The following is a 22552-nucleotide window of genomic DNA, read 5'->3' on the forward strand; positions in this document are numbered from 1 at the left end:
TCTGACACACTCAAATACACGCACACATATATACACGCCCTCCACCCCCATCGCTGCAGTGTCTCAACTGCCTTGGAGCAAACAAGAGAGGATATAGAACACAGATGTTAATAAGACAGAGAAAGAGGAGAACTGAAAGAGAGAGGGATGTACATGTATTTGTTTGTGTATGTGTGCGTGCGTGTGAGACTTTGTGAATATGAGGAAGATATGAAGATGAGGCAGCAGGACTAAAGGTGGATTGCACACAGCCTTTCCCTCCCTGCAAGGGCTTGTCTGCAGTATCCTTTGTAAATGGATGCTGTCTTGTGAACACGGTAAGCCTGACTATTCTCACACAGCTTTTTTCTTTTTTCCTGTAACCACCACAAGGCTGGCATGCTTTGGTAACACAGGAGGAGCAAGATCCTGCTTCATTATAGCCATCCTGTGGCGAGTGAGGGTGTTTTTCTGATAAAATGGGGAAGGTGATGTTCATGGCATCAAGGCAGGCAGCCTGTCCAGTCCCCTCCTCCACCCTGCTAGCTGTGTGCCAACGGACGCTGCTATCTTTTGCTTGCAGTTTGCCTCATCATCTCCCCAGAGCATCCTTGATTCTGACAGAATGCTTTTATCTGAATGCAGTGCTTAGTTTGTGTAATTAATGTATGTAGGACAAGTAGCAGAGGCATCAGAGATGTGTGTATGTGTGTGGGTGTCTGTTTGCATGAACGTCTCTGTGCTCTGTCCATAATCTATTAAATAGATAGACGGGAAATGAGAGCGTAAAAGCACCATCACACATGATCAGGTGTTCGGTACTTACAACTGGCTTCACGAGACACTGAATGTGAATGTGCAGTGGGAGGTCTACAAATCCCACAGAGCATGGCTCTGCAGGCACCGGGAAAACCGGGAAAATTGTGGCCAAACAGCAGCAAAGGAACATTGTTGGAATTGCTGTCTGGAATTGCTGACAATTTACATCAACATTGATTCATAATGGGGGTGTAGGGTGTAGGGTATGTAGGGTATGTAGGCTTGGGTGTTTGGCTTGCTTTGTGTCCAGCTGTTTGCTCATGAATGTATCTTAACAGTGACAAGCGGAAAGAAACGGAGACAGAGTGTGGTCATTACTTAACAGGCAAAACAGGATGATTCCTGACATTTTCTGTCTCAACAATCATTCATATTTTTAAGTGTGTTATAGTTTTGTTTTGGGTTTTTTTTTTTTGTGTTCACTGGGGGTTGGGTTGTGTATTTGTGTGTACTGTATGTGTGTTTGTGTTACATGCTTCAGAGAGTGAGAGAACCAGTGCAGGGAGGGGTCGAGGGGCTGGGGGGTCTAACAGTAGGGAGGCAGATGGGGCAGAGGGGCGGAGGTTGATGCAGCAGTGAGCAGGAGAGAGGAAGAAGGACAGAGAAGATTTGGAACAGATTGGATCGATGATGGGGGGGGGGGGGGGTTGATAATTTCATGGTGGTAGAAAGACAGTGATTCTTTGAACATGTGACACAGAAAGAATGCTGGATGTGTCTGTGATAGTTCCGCCAGCAGCCGCTCACACTGAGGCCCTGAGACATCTGTAAATCAATGCAAAGATGGTGGATGAATTCTTCATTGCCTTCATCTCTTGAGCACCACTGAGACAAAAAAATATCAGGAATATTATATCAGCTGAATCCTTTATAGTGTTTCTCCGTTCAGGTTGACTTGATGTTAATTGTTAGCTGGCAGATTAAGGTTAGCCCTCGGGAGTAGCTTTAACTTGAATGTGATCAAATAACATTACACCAACAGTATATTACGTTTCACTTCTTTCTGTTTAGTTTAACATCCTAAATTGCTTCTGTCGATAAATCAGATTAACTACATATATATATGTCAATGAGGAACTGACTGAAAACAGGATGAACTGATTAATCCAAATGTATGGGTGTTGGTAGAGTCAATGTAATGTTTAATTATAGCATGTTAATAAAAAACAAAAAAACAAAAACCCAACTGTGCAAACAGCATTTTGCAGTTATGACTGTGTGTTTTCCACCCACAATTGCTCATGTTTACAATTGGGATTTTGCTTTCCTCTCAATGTCAACAACTGCTACAGTCACTGGCTGATGAGACGACACACTAAGGTCATATCGATTGTGTGAAAAGGTCTAATCTGCCCAACAAACTGCACTAACAGCTGAATAACTTTTAATATAAACTGTACAATTTATGGTTTTCATTTGCAACATATCCAGAAATGTTAGAGGTCAATGATGACCTTGGCTTTAAAATGATGGATGATGAGGTCCCACTGAGAAATATAAAAGTTAATCACATGCTTTCATAAGGGGCCTCCACCAAGTTTCACACACACACACACACACACACACACACACACACACACACACACACACATCAACATGCACACACACTGAAAAAAATAAAATAAAAATGTCATCATAGTCTTTTAAATTGTAACTGTTTGAACATAATAAAAGATTGCTTATTGATTAAGTAGTTTTGTGGGGCCAAATGCTCCAAGACTCAACCTTTAACAGGTATCACATGAAGTCTCGTCCAACAACAACCAACCACTAATGCTTCTTAGTATGTGGCACTCAAGTAGCATTTATACAAATAAAAACCGGAGCGACAGTGTGACAAACCTATGCTGAGCTGACCTCCTTCCACCTCTTTTGTTACTTGCCACAGCCACTCCACTGTGTGACATAATGGCAGGGGACAGCAGGGACAGACTTGGTTTTAAAGTGACAGTGGCTGTTGAGGTAGCACTGAGGAGGCCAGTGTGCTGTGGCCTTGTTCCCTCAGCAGCCTGCTTATTGAAATCATTTGATTAATCAAAGATCTAATTTATTTCCTAGAAATAATTAAGCAGCAGAACTCAGATTTGATCATTCTTATCACAAAAACTGATCTTTAACAGTCAGCAGCAGCAATGAAATATGCCATAAAGCCACAGAGGAAATGTGTGTCTTTAAAAGTCCACGTCAATCAGTCACTTTGTGTTGAGACAGGACATTGCTCTGATTCAGCTGGCTCAGCACTTCTGTTTGTTTTGGGTCTTTAAACCTTGCCAGGTACTGGGACAAAGTGTCATCCCCACACAAATGGCTATAAGACACTTTTTGGCAGCCATTTGTTATAGACAGGCACTGATGCTGAGAGGAATAATAAATTACTTACAACAGTTAACTGAAAAGCATAAGCAGGAACGGCTGTCAGCAGAAACGATCAAAACCTTGGGCGGGGCTCTGTGAATGAGAGTGGATTAAGTTATCGTTTGGTGTTAGATAAAACGACATCAGCTTAGACTTTCTTTTTTGCCCTCTTTTCTAATCCTTGCTGGTAGTTGCATACAGGGGCCTGTCTGTTTGCCTGAGGCCGGTGAGTGAGAGGGCCTTACTCCCCAGCACTTAAATCGGAGAGGGCAGAGCAGAGGGGACTAACAGAGCAACTTTGTGTTCCACTGCACACACATAACAGCGGTCATATGACAACAAGGAGGTGGTGAAGAGGGAGGATGGGGGGGGGGGAGTGCTATGGCCTACTAACCACTAGTGAGGGATGTTGGTGTCTACATGCAGTATGCAGTAAATTCTGTAATACTAATACAGGCTTTGTGGAAGACAGCCAAAAGTAAGTTAGTTTATTTTCATGAAGGCTTTTTTCCACGAAAATACCATAAAGTAGAATGGAATTGAGGGTGTGTGTCATTGTTTTCACAATAAATTGTGACGATATAGTGATTCTTCTAAAATCCCTTTCCTCTCCGTGTCATTGTTGAAAAAATCCAACAGATTTAGTAAAACAGTGTACCACTATCATCCAATATCTTACCACAAAATTATACATAATTTGAATTAAAGATTTCGTTTAGTGGAAGATCTTTTCATTATTTGCTAAGCATGCTCACCATGTACAATACTTTAGTCTTTAATATTATATTACCATATTCTCTGTCCTCATAGCATTTAGTTTATAGTACTAATTGTTTGGCCTACTGCCTTTCATATTCTTGTATCTGCTGCATGATGACATATTTTCCTTTTCCTGTTCCAGCTATCAAATCAATAACTACTGATAATGTCTGCGGGCTTTAGAAGCCTTGAAGAGTTCGTTACCCACAGTTTCCTTCTGTTGCATAAAGTGTTTTTCTTGCTTGTCATGAAATTATGTTGGAGTGACTATTCATGAATGTAAATTCAAATACTTGCAGTGCTAACCTCGATTGTTTCCGTCTACTTAGCATACACTATAGTGCAAACAATTCTTCTTCTACGAGCAGAAAAAAAGGTGCCTTGATGCTCACACACATATTCACTTGTGTACCCACCAGTGTTCACACTTACACACATGCGGATGCTAGTGTGCACCTTGTATCGTCTTATTCCTTCACATCAGAAGCCTACCCATAGCTCAGCCTGTGCACAAACATGCCATTGTCATTGCTGGTTGGCCTTGTGACTCAGTGTGACCCACTGAATTGGAGAAGGGGGAACACAGCCATCGAGATCAGGAACGTTAACCAGAGCACTATCATCAAGAAGTATCTGGCATACAGAGGCTTCAAGCCCCCGCCCCGAACCCTCCAACCACACCATCTCCTCCCTCTAAACAGCCTGCTGTTTTGGGGGGAGTGGAAACGTGAACACTGCCCATCATTGTTTTCCATAATGAATGAGTAGTGTCCTCACATGTGTAGTGTATACAGGCGTCTTTCTCTGAAGTCCACATTCGGGCCGGCATGTCAGGGAGTGAAACACAAAATGTTAAACAAACAATAGCATAAGCGAAATGGAGATGTGAGAATAGGCGTGGTTGAATTTTATATTACACATAGAACTTTTTGTTGGAAGGAATGACAAAATTTTGTTTAACATTTTATACTGGAATTACTTTAAACTAGATATGACAGTGTACTGCTTGGCTTTTGGATGTAGCGTGTTTCTTAGAAGTAGTGATTGGAGCAGCTGAGGGCCAACCATTTAGTAAATGACAATTCTCCATGATTTCAGTTCTGCAGGAGAACACACTGACATTACACATATCAAACGTATTGGTTCATTTCAGAAAATATCATTAATGGTCATCAAATGGTTTTATGTTGAACTAAGAGAGCACACAAATGAGGAAGTATGATTAAATAGCAAACTGTCTTGTTAGATCAGGTTATATAACTGCTTGTGTTACTCATAGTTGATTCGATATTTCAGTAAGACTAGCTTACCTTAAATCCAAAGAATCCTTGAACGCTTGACTAAGTGTTTTTGTTATGTTCTTTCTCATACTTTGCATCAGTTAAAATATATCTCGATTATTCTGGATCATGGCTGCAGGCATTACACAAGAATTAAGAGCTAATTTGACTATCTTTCAAATTAATACATTTTCTTTCAGTGTCCAATCTTCATAATTTATCTAACTGCTAACAACCAATAAAAACAATGACTCACCAGCTTATAAGGTTTAACTATACTTAGTGTAGGCCAATACAATAATCCTGCAATAAATCCTCACTTGATAAGTTGTCAGAGTGTTGATTAAACTCTGAGGTCAGATTTCAGGCGGCGCTTTGTTGTTAGCAGTATCAAACACATATGCAGTAACTTTGAATAAGGCATTTAGAGGACTAAAATGCCTTCAGTTGTTCAGATTTACTGCATGAATAAATCATTATATTTGATGCATCTCTTATTGATATATCCCATACAAGCGTCAACAATATGTACAGTAATAATATGCATGAATATCCACACAACAGCCAGATAGAATGACTTCATACATATCTATTGCAAGATGGATGGATACAGTATTTTTGTGACTTATTTCTTTCACGGGTGTGTACCGCAGTCCAGTCCAAAAATACTCCGGTCAACACAAGTTAAAGTAGCTGAGGGTGACTTTAAGGTTTTAAGACTTGATTTGAATCATTTGTAACCCATCATCCACCTGTTTAGCATCGTACTCCAAAGACTGAAACCTTTTTTGAAACCTCATGTTTTCAAAATGAAAAATGTCTTTAAAATAAAGATAATCCAAAATTTATTCCAAATAAAAGGCTTGTCCTCTTACATTAACCTTTGTAAGCTATGGTATCCTTTTTAAAGTTTTCTGAGAATAATTTATTGTAATTAGATTGTAAATAAATTCTTTCTATAAGGAAAATTCAGTTTCAGTTTGTGTAAGCCTTAACATAATTGCATCTGAATCTGATTTTAATTTGATTTTCTGATTTGACTTTTGCACTCTGATTTCCATCAAATTGTGCTAATGAAAAGTGGGACTTATGGGAATATTTACCTTTACAGAGCTCCATTGAAAAGGCAAGGACTGCTAGAACATGTCTGCTCCTGATTAAATATTTAAAAACCTCCAGTGATTACAGCCTGAAGATAAAGATTTCTTTGTCAATGACCAACCAAGCACCACCGATGTACTGCATACATCATTTGCCATATTTCACCCTCCCACAGACATTTGATTGTTTTGTAGGTGGCACATTGCTCTTTCCAAAGGAGATTTGTTCTTCTGTTTGCAGTTGTAGCAGTAGCAGATCAGATTCTTATCATGTGTTTTAACTGTCAACAGTTATTACCACAGTTAAATTTTTTTTAGCTCTTTAAAAAAAAAGATTCTAACATCCATGTGAATTACGTTAAACCGGCTATTGCTATGAAGTACGAGCTATAATCAACACACCTCCAACTGATCTGCACAAATCTTACCTCACCCTTCCCCCTTTAGAGGTCCACAACCTCATTCAGTCACAGATCCACTTCAGAGCTCTATCTAATCTGTTTTTTTTTTTTTTTTAATACTTGATAACGATCAAAGCAACAGTCAAGCCAGTTTCCCTGTGATACATCTTAAAATTGTGGTCCTGTGTGGATAAAATGCCAACTATTATATCTTTGAAAGAGGGTTAGTCAGCCTGAACATCCATTTACCAGATTGTCAGTTAAATATGCCTTCCTTTTCGAATGAAAGCGGTCCACATATTTCACTACCCTGAACTACATCAAATCAAATGGTGAAACGTCTGTTCTTTTCTGTCAGCTCCTAAAACTTTTTTCTTTATCTGCCTTGAGTTTGCAGGAAAACCTGCTCAAGACGATGATAGATGAGCAAAATATTCCTATTGATCACCTCAGATTTTCTCACTGACGCTTTGCTTCTTCGCTTCCCGTGTGGCATCACATACATTAATAACGTCTCTCCAGCCGTCTCGCTTAGAGGCCTTTTCTGCTCCGCTGGCCAACTTTCTGTCCCAGGAGTCTTACATGTCTGTGTGTTTTCTCCCTTTTTTACTTAAACATATTTTTATCTGATGATTAGTATATACTTTGTCTATCACAGCGTTATTTGTATTTCATTCAAAGAATTGGAGTGTCCATGGAACTGAACTGAACTGAAAATGAACTGAATGCAGAACTGAAAGCGTTACGTACATCAGGCCTTGACACCTTTGGTCACAGTTCCACTCAGGTTACTTCACCTTGAAACAATGGTAAGACATAGTGCATATTTCGGGATTAGCTACTGTTTCCCTCCTGGAGTTGCAGATATTATTGTTAAAATAACTCTGCTAGATTCCAGTAAGACTCTGACACTGTATATGGACACTGACCAGACAGCCCAGAGTCTTTCAGTAACCCCTTTTTGTCAGGCAGCCAGGGGAAAGCCGGTCAGGAGCAGGAAGCAATATTCCAGCCACTGAAACAGCTGCCTGCTGAGGAAGAAAACATAAGCATTGTGCAGCTGATTGAAGGCATGCAAGCTTCAATTTCTGTTAGTGTGGGAGATATAGCATTGCAGTTTCTGTTAATCTTAGGCAATAGGCAAAAGAACATTCCACTTCTTCTTTGTATGAAAACTTTTAGTTGAGATTGCCTCCCTCTGTGAGGGCCACTGAAATCAGGTCCTCGTCCCTGTGGCCTTTCCTCAGGCCCTAATGCACGCACACTGTGACACACAGTTCAATGGGACTGTTAACCTACTGGTTATGCACATATGTGCAGTCATCAAAGAGTCAAGTTTCCCTGCTACCATATCGGTCTGAATAGTTACAGTTATATTGACCGTACACGTGCCTCTCTGTATAATCCCAACGAAAGCACTCACTTCCTTCATTCATTTACTCAGATGATAGTGACCAGATCGCTGCTCTAAAGGTCTTTGCCTGCTTACCTATTTTCTTGATTTTGTCAGAGTTCTTGTAAATGGATGCTAGTTGGGTGGCTCATTAATGTGAAAAATGATTGGTTGTTTGTCCCCTACTGAAGAAAACTATTTATGAAACATTTATGTCTAGCTAATGTTGTGAGTTGTGTTGGTGTTCCTGCTGCCTGTCTATGCCAGATGTATTCTACAAAGAGCACCTCATGTGATACCTCTTGAAATGCAAGCTAGTGCTGACAAACAAACCTTCACACTTCATTCATAAGGCATTACAAGGTGACCAAAAGCCCACATGCACCTCTCAACCTTCTGGTAATGTCACACATTGGTTTTTTTCATTCATAAAAAAATAAGAGTTTTTAAATTAGTTCAGTCAATCCCATCATGATACATTACTCTGATGGAGCATCATCTTCATTCCCCCCAATTCTTTGGGTTTAACTTAGTTCGAGTTAAATCCTGTTTCCTGTAGCAGAATGAGATTCATTCCACACCAGCACATGAATTTATTGCGCTCATTTAGCTGCAAAAGTAGCTGCTTCAGTGTATGTTCTATATACTTTACAATGTCAGCTGTACTGACAAATTTGGTGTTAACTGTATTTCTGCAAACAGATAAGGGTTAACCAGCCAACTGCGCTTCAGTTTCCTCTTTCTTTGTTTATTTATTTATTTATTTTTGGGTAGTGGCAGTTGTGTGAATACTGTTGTTATGACGTTATGTAACTGACTTTCTGAAGAATTTAACACAGCACATTTCCTCAGGTGTTAAGTAGAAATCTAGAAAAAAAAACAACAACAACATGCTATTAAAAACACACATGCACGTTCTTAGTGTGTTTAGTCATCTGTGGACACAATAAATTGTGTGTAAACAACAGAATCCAGTCACCAATGGATTAAAATCACCACTCAATCTAATTTGACTGACCTTTATTTTAATAACATTTTTGCGGGCTCAACTGCAACATGGATATTAGGGAACGTTATACAATAGAGATGCGCTGTGACAACATGTACTTATCTCTAATAAAGGGCATGATTATAATTATTTGCAGCATGGTAAATTAATAATAGGTGCTAAGCACTGGGGAGAGTGGTGAAGGCTGTATGCAGCAGAAGCTGTGAAAGTAAAGAGAGTGTCCAGGCTTGGCCTGATCTTGGATATCATATTACCTCAGCCCTCATGATACATAGAGATGGTGGCCTCTCTCCGTGGCCCCCATGATTCTCCATCCACCTACTTACTCTTAAAGTGACATGTCTCTTCCTCACACGAAAGCCAACTGTGAACTAGCACAGGTGTCCATCTTTCAGCAAGATGGTTTGATGTATAGGAAGAAAGGAAAAAATTGGCACAGAAGCATCACTGGAAGTATCATGAGAAATTTAAGCAAGTCTAAAAGTGAGTTATTTACTAACTATTAGTGGAGGCAACAGACTAGATTTTCATCTATACTGTCAACCAGCATGGAGATTATAACAGAGGATTTAAGATACAGATTTTTCTGTGCTCGAGCACAACTTTCTCAGGTCCAGTTTTCTGAAATTGAACATTTAAACACATATATAGCTGATATAGAATATGCTCTTTTCATGTGTTTTCTCGGCCCTTGAAATCAGTGATGTGTATTAACCGGTTTGGCTGCTATGCCGTTTTGAGACAGTAGTCAGGTGCCTGAAGCCAGGAAACAATGCTCCGCTCTCTGTTTGTGTTGTCATGCTTTGTTATTGCTCTGTTCTGCTCTGTTTGTCCTCTCAGTCTTTTGAAGAGTGGACCTCACTCACTCACTGAGCTCTGAGATATTTTCTCCCTTTCTCTATCTATCAATGCAGAGTATAGTTTCACCAGCAAAACTAGGCCACAGTATGATTTCACATTTGTTACTCAGGCAATAGCATGCAGCCTGTTTCAATGTGCATCTATTTATCACAGAGTCCCACAGGCTTTCGTTGCTCTAGATTAAATTTTGCTTTAAATTTATCAAATGCTCTAAGACAGCATTTTATTCGATTTCATGTCCCAAAATTATTACTGTTCAATATTTGTTTCACCAGAGTAAAAGTTCTAACCTTTCAGCAGCTCATATATCAAAGCTAGAGAAGAAGGGAAGCAAATTTTCTCAGAGATATTTCTTATTCTTTTTCCGATCACCGTGTGAATCTGAAGGAATCTGAAGGATAACAACACAGATGTCTGAACAAGGAGACGGGGCTTTACGGTGGCATGAAAGAACGAGAGGCACCTGCTGGTTTGAGCCTGTTATTCTCCATTGTGATCATAAATAAGGATTTTACCTGATGTCGACCAGACAGAGGGCAATCAGAGGCAGCTGAAGAGCATAAGATCTTATTAAACACAAAAAAGACATTTATCTTGTTCTTTCTTTCGCTTTTCCAACCAGTTTTCTTTTTTCCACTTGAGTGTGTTTTACACTGCCTCTTTGTGTGTACTTTTGACCTTCATTGTGCGTGTCATGAGTCTGTCTGTATGGTGGAGTCTAATGGATAGTCACGGTCAGCTGAAATCTACTTTAGCTCAGTCTATGGTAACACAAAACTGCAGATGGAGCGAGATGGAGCGTGTGACTGTTTGGAGCAGAAATCTGAAGAGGCAGTGTACACAGAATAAGGGCAGAATGGCAGCAGTTGAATGGCAAGTGACATGCATGTGCAGCACAGGTTGTGTGCATCACATGCATGTCAGTGAAACAAATTGCCTGATGAGAGATGCGTGTTTTCTGTCCAAGAGTAAAATAAGAAGAATGCTGCTACCTTTGTATGTGGAGCTAAAACCCCTGGAGGCAGTTAGCCTCAGGTAGCATGACTGCAGGTATTAGCTTAAAGAATAAACTATCAAGTCATTTTTCACAATGTTTAAAGTTTCGGGGTTTTCGTTTTATTTATTTATTTATTGAAAATAATTTTAGCCCTAATAGGCCTCGGCTGACTGGTTGCAAAATCATTGCTATCATCTTATGTTGATGAAAGGACACAAAGTAATGCGTCTAGTCTCATTTGTCCAAAACCTGTTATTCATGTCTCCTCTCTGTCTTGTGTGTTGGCAGACTGAGAGGCCGTCAGTTGTCGAGGAGATATCACACTGAAGAAGAAGCTGAAGAGATTTTATCAGGAGAAAAACAGGCAAAATATCGAACTGAAGCTGATGGTTGCAGAGGCCAAACAAGGGCAATGCACCACAAGAGCCATGTGGGAGGAGAGTGAGGGGGTTTTGCAAATCACACGCATCAAGTCCAAACTGTTTCTGTACTGACAAATACTGAACATTCTCCACCCGTCCTTCAGCACCTTTCCTCAGGGGGAGCCCCTGCTATGAACCCCAGCTCCCTTGGCTTCAGCAGGCAGTCCTACCTCAGTGCCAGGCACTGTGTGGGCATCCCACAAGTCTGGGTTCTGCCCACACAGGACTCACAGACTTCCCCTGAACAAAAAGAATGAAATACTCCTGAGTCACTCCTCTGTGTGGAGGCTCTCCTGTCTAGTGTTAAATTGGTCCACTCTGAAGTTTCAGCTGCGTTTTCCCCAGCAACCTTCTACCTTTGGTGAAAACCCTCTCCAGCCTTTTTAGTCACTTCTTCATTATAATTTGCTCTCACATCAAGCAGCAGCACGAGTTCCTTTGTGTTCACCACGTGGTGGAGGACCATGGGATGCCGTCAGAGCTCGGAGGAGAAAGAAGCCGCGCGGCGTTCGCGGCGAATCGACCGCCATCTGCGGTCAGAGAGTCAACGGCAGCGGCGTGAGATCAAGCTGCTGCTACTGGGCACCAGCAACTCAGGCAAGAGTACCATTGTCAAACAGATGAAGATCATCCACAGCGGAGGCTTCAACCTGGAAGCATGCAAGGAGTACAAGCCCCTCATTCTTTACAACGCCATCGACTCTCTCACCCGCATTATCCGGGCCCTGACCACTCTCAAAATCGACTTCCACAATCCTGATCGTGCCTATGACGCCGTGCAGCTCTTTGCCCTTACAGGACCGGCTGAGAGCAAGGGGGAGATCACTCCAGAGTTGTTGGGGGTTATGAAACGTCTGTGGGCTGACTCAGGGGTCCAGGAGTGCTTTCAACGATCCAATGAATACCACCTAGAGGACAACACTGCCTACTACCTGAACGACCTGGACCGCATCTCTGCACCTGAGTACATCCCTACCGTTGAGGACATCCTGCGCTCCCGTGACATGACCACTGGCATTGTGGAGAACAAGTTCACCTTCAAGGAGCTCACCTTCAAGATGGTAGATGTGGGCGGACAGCGTTCAGAGAGAAAGAAGTGGATCCACTGTTTCGAGGGTGTGACTGCAATCATCTTCTGTGTCGAGCTAAGCGGCTATGACCTTAAACTGTACGAGGACAACCAGACGGTAAGCAGCATGTGCTCTCAAAGGACCTACACTTTCATGAACTTATGTGTGCACTAAATCCCTCTCACATATAGCAACCATTCACACGATCACAGTAGTTTTAAGTTGGACAAAGCATTCACGACGCAATTAGAACAAATTCTACAAATATTTTCTTCAGTGAAATTTTTACACCATCAGTGAGAAGAGGAGGAACATTTATTTCTCACCACAGGATTACATAATCTAAATGACACAAACACATCTCTTGTGTGAGACAGACAATAGTTATCCAGTTGACTCCAGTGATTTTCCATATCCATGCCGTTTTTTTCTGTCAAATGACTTAACAGTTCTGAGAAGTGGAGGCAACACAACCTGTTCGGCTGTGTCACTTCCTCTCTGTACATTTCTGTTTGCAACACTGAAACCATTCTGGGGCTGAAATTTTTCTCTCCTAATTGCTTCTTTGGTTCAGCATCGGAGGACATGGACTGGAGTTTTAGGTTATGTTCACAAACTCCAGAGGCAACACTTTTACGTTTTTTGTCTGAAGACTGAATTTCAGTTGCAACGTGTTGCAATCATTGTAACACAAAGCAAGATTTGCTTTACAAGAAGCTACAGTTTATGTCAGTTGATTTATACGTGTGTTACACTGTGGTCTGTGGCAAAGTTGATTAAGAACATGATAACATCTTGCTGAGCACACTGATGTTCAACTGTCAAAACAGGACATTGGGTTGGGTGGAAATACACAGTTATCTTAATGAAAAGAAAAAAATCTCTAGTGTGCTACAGTTGCAGCAGGACAATAATGCATCGAGGTTTTAATAGTTTTGAGAAAAGGATCAGGTTTGTGCTTTGATTATATGCAAAAATAAATAATGCCACTGGCCCTACTTATGTCCAACACTCTTAGCTGGAATCATTGCAAAATTGTATGGCGTGCTTCACCAAACAACCTGGCATTAAAAACATTACCACTCAATCCTTTTTTCATGTTTCAACTCTGATCCTAAATGATTTTGTACAGTTCAGCCAGTTTTGTGTAATAAATAATAAGGACATTTTTATGGCCCCAAGTCTTTTGTTTGTGGGCAGAAGTGGACTCATTTTGTAAAAATAGGTGACTTATAACTATCAAAGTCATCTTAAATCTGAAAGAGGCCAGTGTTTATCTCCTTTTCATGGTCATGGAATTTGAACAATTTCCTATCTACAGCATATCCACCTCCTTATCTGAGTGTTTTTGAATAGTTGAGTAGTTATTGCTTGTTTAACCACTTTTTTTTTTTTTTGATAATGGAAGGTCAACAATGGGTACTCTTTTACCTTTTTCTGACTAGGTCAACTATGAAGGGTCAGCTATTTTCCCTTTCTTCACAGATGCAATTCCGTATTTTCCCTGCAGAGGCTTCGGTATCTAGGGTCAACTTAATGTCTTTATACAACCTGGTCTAGAAATAGCTTGAGTGTACAGGAAACTTTGTCATCTCTGTAACTGAACTGGCCTGATAACTCATGGGTTACCCGGATAAAACAGGGTGCACATTTTTGCAAGGTTGGAACATGAAATCAATTAGTCTTATAGGTTAAAAATAAAGTCTGAGGAGAAAATGCAGCATGGTGTTAATTGAGTTCACAGCATAAAGTGTGAGGCTGTACCTGTGAGAATTAGCAGATTGTAAAGGCACTGTGTAGCAATGGGAGTTCACAGGTACTCGAGGAAAAAAAAAAAAAAAAAAAAAAACTTTTAGTATTGCAAGATAGGAGACGAAGAAACTTGGGGATCATAAGAAAGAAAGAAAGAAAGGCATCCTTAAGCTGGATAAAGGGATACATTATTATATATGTATTTTAGAGAGCATTTGATCCATTCAGAGTAAGAATATAACTGAACCACATCCAGTTGTTGTTGGATTTTAACACTATTCACTTACATGGGTGTGGATTGGATACTAGTCACAATCAGGATATGAAAATTATATTGCAGAGGCTCAGAAAACTCACAGACGCCAATGTTATGGTCCTTTTTGTGGTAAATGACAGCCATAAGTGGCTGCGCATCAAAGCTGCACACCAATAAAATCCTGCATTTATTGTTTACAACTGAATTATTGAACATGAGCTCAAATATTTAATTTTGAACAAATTGGCTTGAAAATGTGAAATGCAAAAATCAATCATATCTAGATGGATACAGTATACTGTATTATCGCAGTGCGTCTAAATATCATATTCATTTTACAACTCATCCAAATGTTAGTAAGGTAATGTATTGTTTCTGTTGTTACCTCAACATCTACAGTTCCTCAGTGAATTCCTGCGTCTTGGAATCACTTGCTTTTATAAACCATGTCAGCTGACACAACACTACCTAACACATAGTCCAGTCGCTACATGCTCAGTAGATTTGCAGTGCAGGTGACAGGGTTTGTATCTGTGTGCTGCATATGGATATAAGATTTATAGAGATTATAACCCAGTTAGCGTTCTGTTAAGATGTGATAAGCGTTGGTCATGTTTATGGTTAGGTCCTCATTGACTGAACTTCCAGATGAACAATGTAGTGGTGTTTGCATCCTGTGTGATTTCTGTAACTTTCCAAAGTTTTTCCCATTTTTTTTCGTTTGTTGTGTCATTTTTTTAATGAGTGAGTGACTGAGACTGACTTTACTTTAAGGAGAATTAATAAATGAACACAAGCTGTGGGTTTAAAAAAAAACAAAAACAAAAACCTGGAACAACAGAGTCTCGCTTTCACTGCCTCAGGTAAAGCTGCAAGATGACAGCTGCTCGCTGCCTTACTGAGGAGATGCTCATTACAGAGTTGGATAAATCTCGTAAAAGCATGACTGCTGAACTGCCAGCCTCCCTAAACGTGGCTTTCCTCTGATGCAGTCCTTACTTGATTCCATCCCTAACACAGTGGCGAAACATAGTTCTTCTATTTTGGAGATGGAATCAGCCCTCTAATCAGTCAGACAGCATCACAAGTCCAGAGCACAAAGTACTTGAACGGCGGTTGAGCATGGCACACTCCAAGCTACTTTGGAGGACCTGATTTTTCTCTCTAAGCATCAGAACTAAGTGGTTGGTCTACCTGAGAGAATTGAAGGCAAGAATCCAAGGTCCTCATTGGCTGAAGATGAGGGTAAAGGCCTGGGCCATTAAGATGACTCTGGAACACATGCAAAGATAGACAAACTACTTCAACTACTACTTAAAAAAAAAATCAAAAAAAAAAAAAATCAATGATTTAATATAAAATAAGTTTTTTATATGAACTAGTCAAAAAGTTAAAAAGCTTTGCTACTTCACTATTAATTAGACTGGACGGTGTCTCCTGTCTTTGAAGACCTGACCAGTACATAAAAAAGGTCGTACACATGTACTGGTTCAAGTCTGTATAGATAACTAATTAACTAACTAACTAACTAATTTTTTGGGGGGTTTTTTGTAAAAATGATCCATTTGCTAGAATCACATTTCACACATAGACAGGGGGAAATGTTTCTTTAAATAACTGGCTTAGTAGTAGAGGAAATTCCCCTCCAGCATCAGTAACATTTATACTTTCACTCAATGAAAACATTGACCTTCCTGTCTGTGTGTAAGCACAGTAGGAACAAAGAAACCTGTGACCTTCCTTACCTTTAGGTGGCTAAAACTGTGCCAAGCACAAGTAGTGCATACATGCAGTTAATTTATTGATGTGAAATAAATCTTTGGACAGAAACAATACTTTCGTGAAATAAGTTGTAAGGTGACTCATCAATTTCTATTCCGGTGCACCTCTGACTCATCTTTTTCTTAGCCTTAGCTGCAAGTACTGCAATTCTGGCAACCCTTGTGGAATTATGCCTTGTCAATAAGTGTGTTTGAAAGGAGGCTCTATGAATCGCCTTATCTGATATCTAATAGAAAATGGCACAAGTAGTGAGAGTATTTAAATGCACATGTATATATGGCAATCCTTGTTGAGTGGCTGTGGGAAACTAGTCGCTTCGAGGGTTCTCATTAGACAAAAAAATTGTCATTTCATAGTGATTGCTTGTTGTGATTATCTTTGTAAAATTAGCATTCAAAGATTACCCCAATTTTACACAAGCAGAAAACAAACTTTAGCCCATCCAGAGCGATGGCAGTTGAGCTTCAGTGCACCAAGCACACAGTGGAGTGAAAATACACCATAATAATTACAGTACAACATTTACCCATTCCCTGATGCATTTTCTCTGTCCCATCCCTGTCTTCATAATGAATCGGTTGCCGGGGCTACTGTTGCTAAGCAACAGGCCAGTCAAATGCTCCTAATCCTGCCCTGTTGACAGTGAGCTGTGACGACGAGAGAAGGGAGGATGAGAAGGGGAGAGGAAGAGATGAGGGAGGAGTGGTGGGGTAAGGTGTGTGTATGTGTGGTTATGTGGCGGGCGCAGTACAACAAACAGCAGCACTGGGTAGATAGATATGAGGTGTCTTTGTGCATGCAGCTATTGCATGTCTGTGTATGTGGTTTTAAACGTGTATGTTACTATGAATGTGTAGTCCAGGTTTATATGGAACAACTGCACTTCGCTGAATTCTGTGTGTGTGTGTGGTGAAAATAAAAAGCATAGAAAATAAAAAGCAAGGGTTGTTTAAGCTTGTGTTGAGATCAGACAGACACTTACTGCAGTGTCAGCTCCATTTCTATTGTTTAAAATAATGCTTTTATTAAACTCTCCAAAAGGCAGCGTGTAAGTTCATCTTTATACATGTTTTTATGCCACAGTTAGTAATGTGTGCTTTTTCTTTCATGCCACAGCACAGACAACATGTGACATTAGCATTTAAATGTAAAACAGCAGTTTCTCAGATCAGTCTGACATCAACCATTATTCACAAGTACACAAACAAGATGCAGAATATCTGGGTCTCAAAGTGTTTGACAGCAAAGCTCTCCCTCCCCCTTTCACAGCACCTAACCATCCAATGCGTTATCATTTCATCAAAGGCATCACTGTCAAAAATTGATTTGCTCTATATGGCACAATGGTGTTCTAAAAAAATAAGAGCTTTCCAGTAAAAGGAGTGACTCTGCCATGAAAAGATCATGTCTCACTTTCTGTTTTCCCCTTTTAAGAGAGCACACGCTGACATATCTATTTCTAAATGATAACAGAATTTACAATTTAATTCAAATTCTTGTCTTTTGCATCTCCAACGGCTAAAGGCAAAACATTCAATTCTCTAAAAAGTTACTGAAAGGTTCAATGGTGACCTCCAGTCTGAAGGTCACCACAGCCGCTCAGGTCACGTTTTGTCCACCCGGTCACATTTTGTGTCTTGCTTATTTAGTTCAGTCAGAATTTTGTATGATTTACATTATACTGGAACAGTTATGCATTTCAAACACAATTGTTCCCAGCATAATAGTGTGTACGACTGTAACAGAGATTTTGACGAATTAAACGGCGTAAAAAAGAAAGGGAGAAGCTTGCATACTGAAATTCTCAGGTGCAACAGAAACAGCATGGTGACAGAAAAACAGCCACATCGGCTGATCAGTGCAAGGCGCCCATCCTTGTAATGCTGTGACATTTAAAATGAACCTTAATGAATTAGGATGGGGTGACCGCACACTATTTTCATTTATAGGAAACAAGGCAATGACACCGGGATGAACTTCCTCATTAATACTTAAGCTTAATTAAGGGCTGCGCCTCCAAAGTCCTCATACAGGAGGAGGTGAGGGGGTAAACAGCGTATATATGTGTGTGTGTGTGTGTGAGTGTGTGTGAGAGAGAGAGAGAGAGCACTTTCAAGTTTTTTTTTTTTTTTTCCATGGATGTTTCAAGCAAAGGGAGGTGGTCTGCATGCTTTTGTGCTCCTGGGTATCGTTCTCCCCCATCCTCCCGCTCCCATTAAGAAATTCTTACTGTAATCTACAAGCGCTGTAGTGGCCAGGTGAAGCCACAAGAGAGCCCTTCATGCTCAGCTGGCTGTCTTCTGCCATACTCTCTTAGCAGCTGGGCTCTTGTTTTGACACCCAGTGAAGAGAAGTGGGGTCAGACAGCCCTGACATGACTTTGTGCTTCACAGAATGTTTTGGGACCTGCCTCGGTCCCCAGGGATACTTTCCTTTATAGAAAGTGTTTCAGTCTCATCTGAGAAGTGAGAGAAAGGGAGCGAAAAGAAAGACATATTGATAAAGAAAGAGTAGCATGAAGAAGCCAATGCAGACTGGGGTCTCGCATATTTTGCAAACACTCTCTTCTGCAATTCGTCTTGAGCAAGACATCGACCTATTTCCTTCTCGCTCTGGTGTCTTTTTGTTCTCAACAATCATTTCATATTTTAGGATCTTGTCTTTTTAAAGAAAATGTGCGCAGTCTCTAGTTCACAGCTTGCAACACTTGTGATTCAGAAGACTTCATTTTATGCTCACTTTGTTTCTTGGGGGAAAAAATTCTTCCATTACATAATCTGCTAAACTGCATGAACTAAATAAACTTATTTTGGCGGCTGTGTGTAAAGGTTACCTACAACTTTGGTTTCTCAGAATCATTTCTTTTCATCACTATCCAAAAATACACCACTGAATAATCGGGGTTTACTCTGAATCTGAACTATTATTGTCTAATCCTCAGCCATTTGCCTCATATCTTTTTTCATGTTTCATATTTCATGCTGTGCAGATCTTGTGATTTGCTCTGAGCATCATATTGTTTCTGTAACCTTTTAAACAGCATTCTTCCATCTGACAGCCTCGCAGTCACAAGCTACTGCCCATTTGCCACATGCCAGCAGCTGCCATGAATGGATCAACTTTCTTTCCTTTTCTTTTTGTTTTCTCTTATACATTCAATGTCACATGAACACTGAGCGATACACTCAGTGTTGCGCACGCACACACAAAAAGACACTAAATAAAGTGAAGTCTTGTGTCTCTTACCAAAGAAATCTAATGAAAACAGTGAATGATAAATTATATAATCCCAAAAAGAATAATATACTATTACTGAAAGAACTACTACTAAATTATGACGTCACAGTGAGGTTGATCTTCGAGCTTTACAATTTAAAATGTCATTCCATCATCATCTCGTCCTGACATTATGAAATTACGTCATGCAAACAAACTGTTTGAAAGCATGTTTTGAGAGGTCACAGTGACTTTGACATCTGACCACCAAAGTTTCGTCAGTTTGTCCTTCAGTCAAACTGAATCTTTGTGCCAATTAAATGAAACCAGGTGATGTTTCAAGTTCATTCAGAAAAACTGAAAACATTAAAACGCTTTAATTATAGTCGAGTGTCTAAATTGCGGTGTAAAGCAGACAACAGTCATTAGTCTCATCCACCCTCTCCCTCCGTTTATTTTTCAATCTAATAATTTGTCTCACAAGGCCAATATTAGTGATTTCCATTAAAAAATGCTGAAATAAAACACATTTTAGTTACCCTCTTAACTCTGGAGGGAAAGATATGTGACACCCAGCGCCATGCTAGCTCGGGACAATAATGCACCAATGTCACACAGGGTTCCAACACCAGAGCTGTGCTGTGAAAACATGTGATTTTATGCTTTTGAATTGAGTCTAAATCACAGAGGGAGATGCAAAGAGGTAGTAGTCAGTGTTGTTGCTACTGTCCTGTAAGATTTTAGAAGTCCCAGTGGCAAAGTGATTCTGTTACAACAAGCTGTATAAGGTCAAACCAGCGTGTCCCCAGTGTAAACAGCCTGCCTGTCAACAGTCTTTGTCCCTGTCTAGACAGGATCCATTAATTTTTTCATATAAATCACTTGCAGAATTTTTTGCAGCTTTTCTTCACAATGGAGAAAGATATTTATGCATTTCTGTGCAGCAGTATTAATAGAATTGACGTCCACTGGGACTGATAAATTCTCAAATTTGCTCTTGAAAAGAGTGAGTGGTGTTAAAAGGAGCGTGATGTTTCAGACGAGAATGTGAGTTTATGTGTCTGAGTCTCAAATCTCTGTTGACATAACAGAGAAGCTGTCCCTTTGGCCAGTTGAGTGGATATCTACAACGTGCTGGATGACGTTAGACCTCCTCCTATCTGTCTGCATTTTCATCTTAATTGCGCAGTCTAATTTCCTCTTTAAGGTTTTGGCCAAATGATGTGTAAATGTTCAAATGTTTCCTCTCTGTGAGACAGTTTCCTAATGGTCTTCTTTTAACTCCTAACAGAGCCGCATGGCAGAGAGCTTGCGCCTGTTCGACTCCATCTGCAACAACAACTGGTTCACCAACACGTCGCTCATCCTCTTCCTCAACAAGAAGGACCTGTTGGCTGAGAAGATCAAACGCATTCCCCTGACAGTGTGCTTCCCTGACTACAAAGGTCAGAACACCTATGAGGAGGCAGCTGTCTACGTGCAGCGGCAGTTTGAGGACCTCAACCGCAACAAGGAGACCAAGGAGATCTATTCGCACTTCACCTGTGCGACTGACACCAGCAACATCCAGTTTGTGTTCGACGCTGTCACGGACGTGATCATCCAGAACAATCTCAAGTACATTGGCCTGTGCTAGGACCTGACGCTGGGTGTGGGGCGGGGGGTGGGTAAAGCGGCCTGCCATCAGGCTGGATAAACAAAAAGCGGGTCTGTGTGCCTGACGTTTTATCTCTTTGAAGAGGTGCAACAGACAACTGCAGGAAGGAAATGAGGTAATAAAGCGGCCAGGGAGCGACGAATCTGTAGATCAAACTGTTTCACTTGAAATGACAGAGCTGATGGGCCGTGGTCAAGGTGGGATTTTTACCCTATGTGTTTGCACTGAATACGAGTATGCAGAGACACCCAAACACACTCACACGTACACACACTGACACACAACCTTATGTTTGTTCACACACAAGATGAGCAGTCAAACACCTGTTTGACAAGGCAACACTGGAAATTTTAGACAGCTACCCCTCGCCACCTGACGAACCTGGGACTGAGTGGTGGGCCGTGTTGGGGGGATTTCAGTTACTTTTGTCTCCTTTATTTTATTTGCCTGAGTCAGTTAATGCTGCTTTACAAGATGAATTTTGACAGAACCAATGTTCTTTTTGGATTTTCAACCTAATAATGGTAACCAGTGGCCACACCTAAGAAAATGTAGATGGAGCCTGTATTGATAGGGGAAAAAAAAAACAAAAAAACAAAAACAACAATAAAAACATTGTCAGTAGACATGATGTCACAGGGTTTCTGCCTAAAAAAAGGAAACTGCCACAGTTTAAAGCTGAAGAGAAAAATTTTTTCTACACTCAGTTTTTGTTTTTTTTCCTCTGGTTGGCTCTCTTATGTTCTGTTCCTCATGTTCTTTTATCTTTTTTGTGCTTTAAAAAAAAAAAGAAAAAAAAAAAAAGGAGATGTCTCTAAAACCTGCTGTTTATAGCAGTGTTAAGCTCAGTAGAGTCAAAAGTATTCTTTATGATCATTCCAGTTTCAAGAAAGAGACAACTAAACCAGTGCCAAGATCAGTTTGTAAATAGACCAGACCCCATCCATAACATTCATTTGGGTTTTTTTTTTTTTGTTAGTTTGTTTTGTTTTGCTTAATTTTTATGGACAAATACATAAAAAAATGCATGATTTTGTTACTTTGGGATACTGATATATTTTCTTTTGGATTATGTTCCTCTTTTTCTTAGGTTAAAATAATATATTCCCAAAAATATATATAAAAGTCAAACACTGTGTACGATTGTACAGTTGTCAGAGAGGAATCTATTGAAAAGAGTTATATAAATAATAGTGATTATTATGTTATGATGATGACGATGATGATAGTGCTGATGATGATTATGATAATGACAAGGAAAACCTCACTATATTGTTAGCATGAGAGGAGAAAGGATCGAAGGAGAACAAGACTCAAGAAAAATATGAAAACAGAGAAGCAAACCGTGAAAGTTCAATCTTCCTCCCATTATCTAAGTGGAAATTGTTAAACAGTCAGTCAGTATGATGTGTAAATATACTGTAAGGTACACTCTTTATTAAAA

At 40.2% G+C, this 22552-nt stretch overlaps 1 protein-coding gene across 1 annotated transcript; it reads left to right on the plus strand.

Moving 5' to 3' along the window:
* The first annotated feature begins 58 nt into the window (after window positions 1–58).
* Window positions 59–22552, plus strand: gnaz (guanine nucleotide binding protein (G protein), alpha z polypeptide). Its single transcript, XM_029515570.1, has 3 exons — window positions 59–317; window positions 11242–12562; window positions 20743–22552. Exons 2-3 carry the CDS (start codon window positions 11840–11842, stop codon window positions 21085–21087), a joined length of 1068 nt encoding a protein of 355 aa, XP_029371430.1. The 5' UTR covers window positions 59–317; window positions 11242–11839; the 3' UTR covers window positions 21088–22552.

Source organism: Echeneis naucrates, chromosome 12 (genome assembly GCF_900963305.1).
Source record: "Echeneis naucrates chromosome 12, fEcheNa1.1, whole genome shotgun sequence".
Taxonomy (NCBI): Eukaryota; Metazoa; Chordata; class Actinopteri; order Carangiformes; family Echeneidae; genus Echeneis; species Echeneis naucrates.

Bases quoted from the DNA above. Each gene is read 5' to 3' on its own strand.
- gnaz (XM_029515570.1), top strand. From the start codon at position 11,840: ATGGGATGCCGTCAGAGCTCGGAGGAGAAAGAAGCCGCGCGGCGTTCG. The intron at 12,563-20,742 runs GTAAGCAGCATG...AACTCCTAACAG, and splicing joins TGTACGAGGACAACCAGACG to AGCCGCATGGCAGAGAGCTT.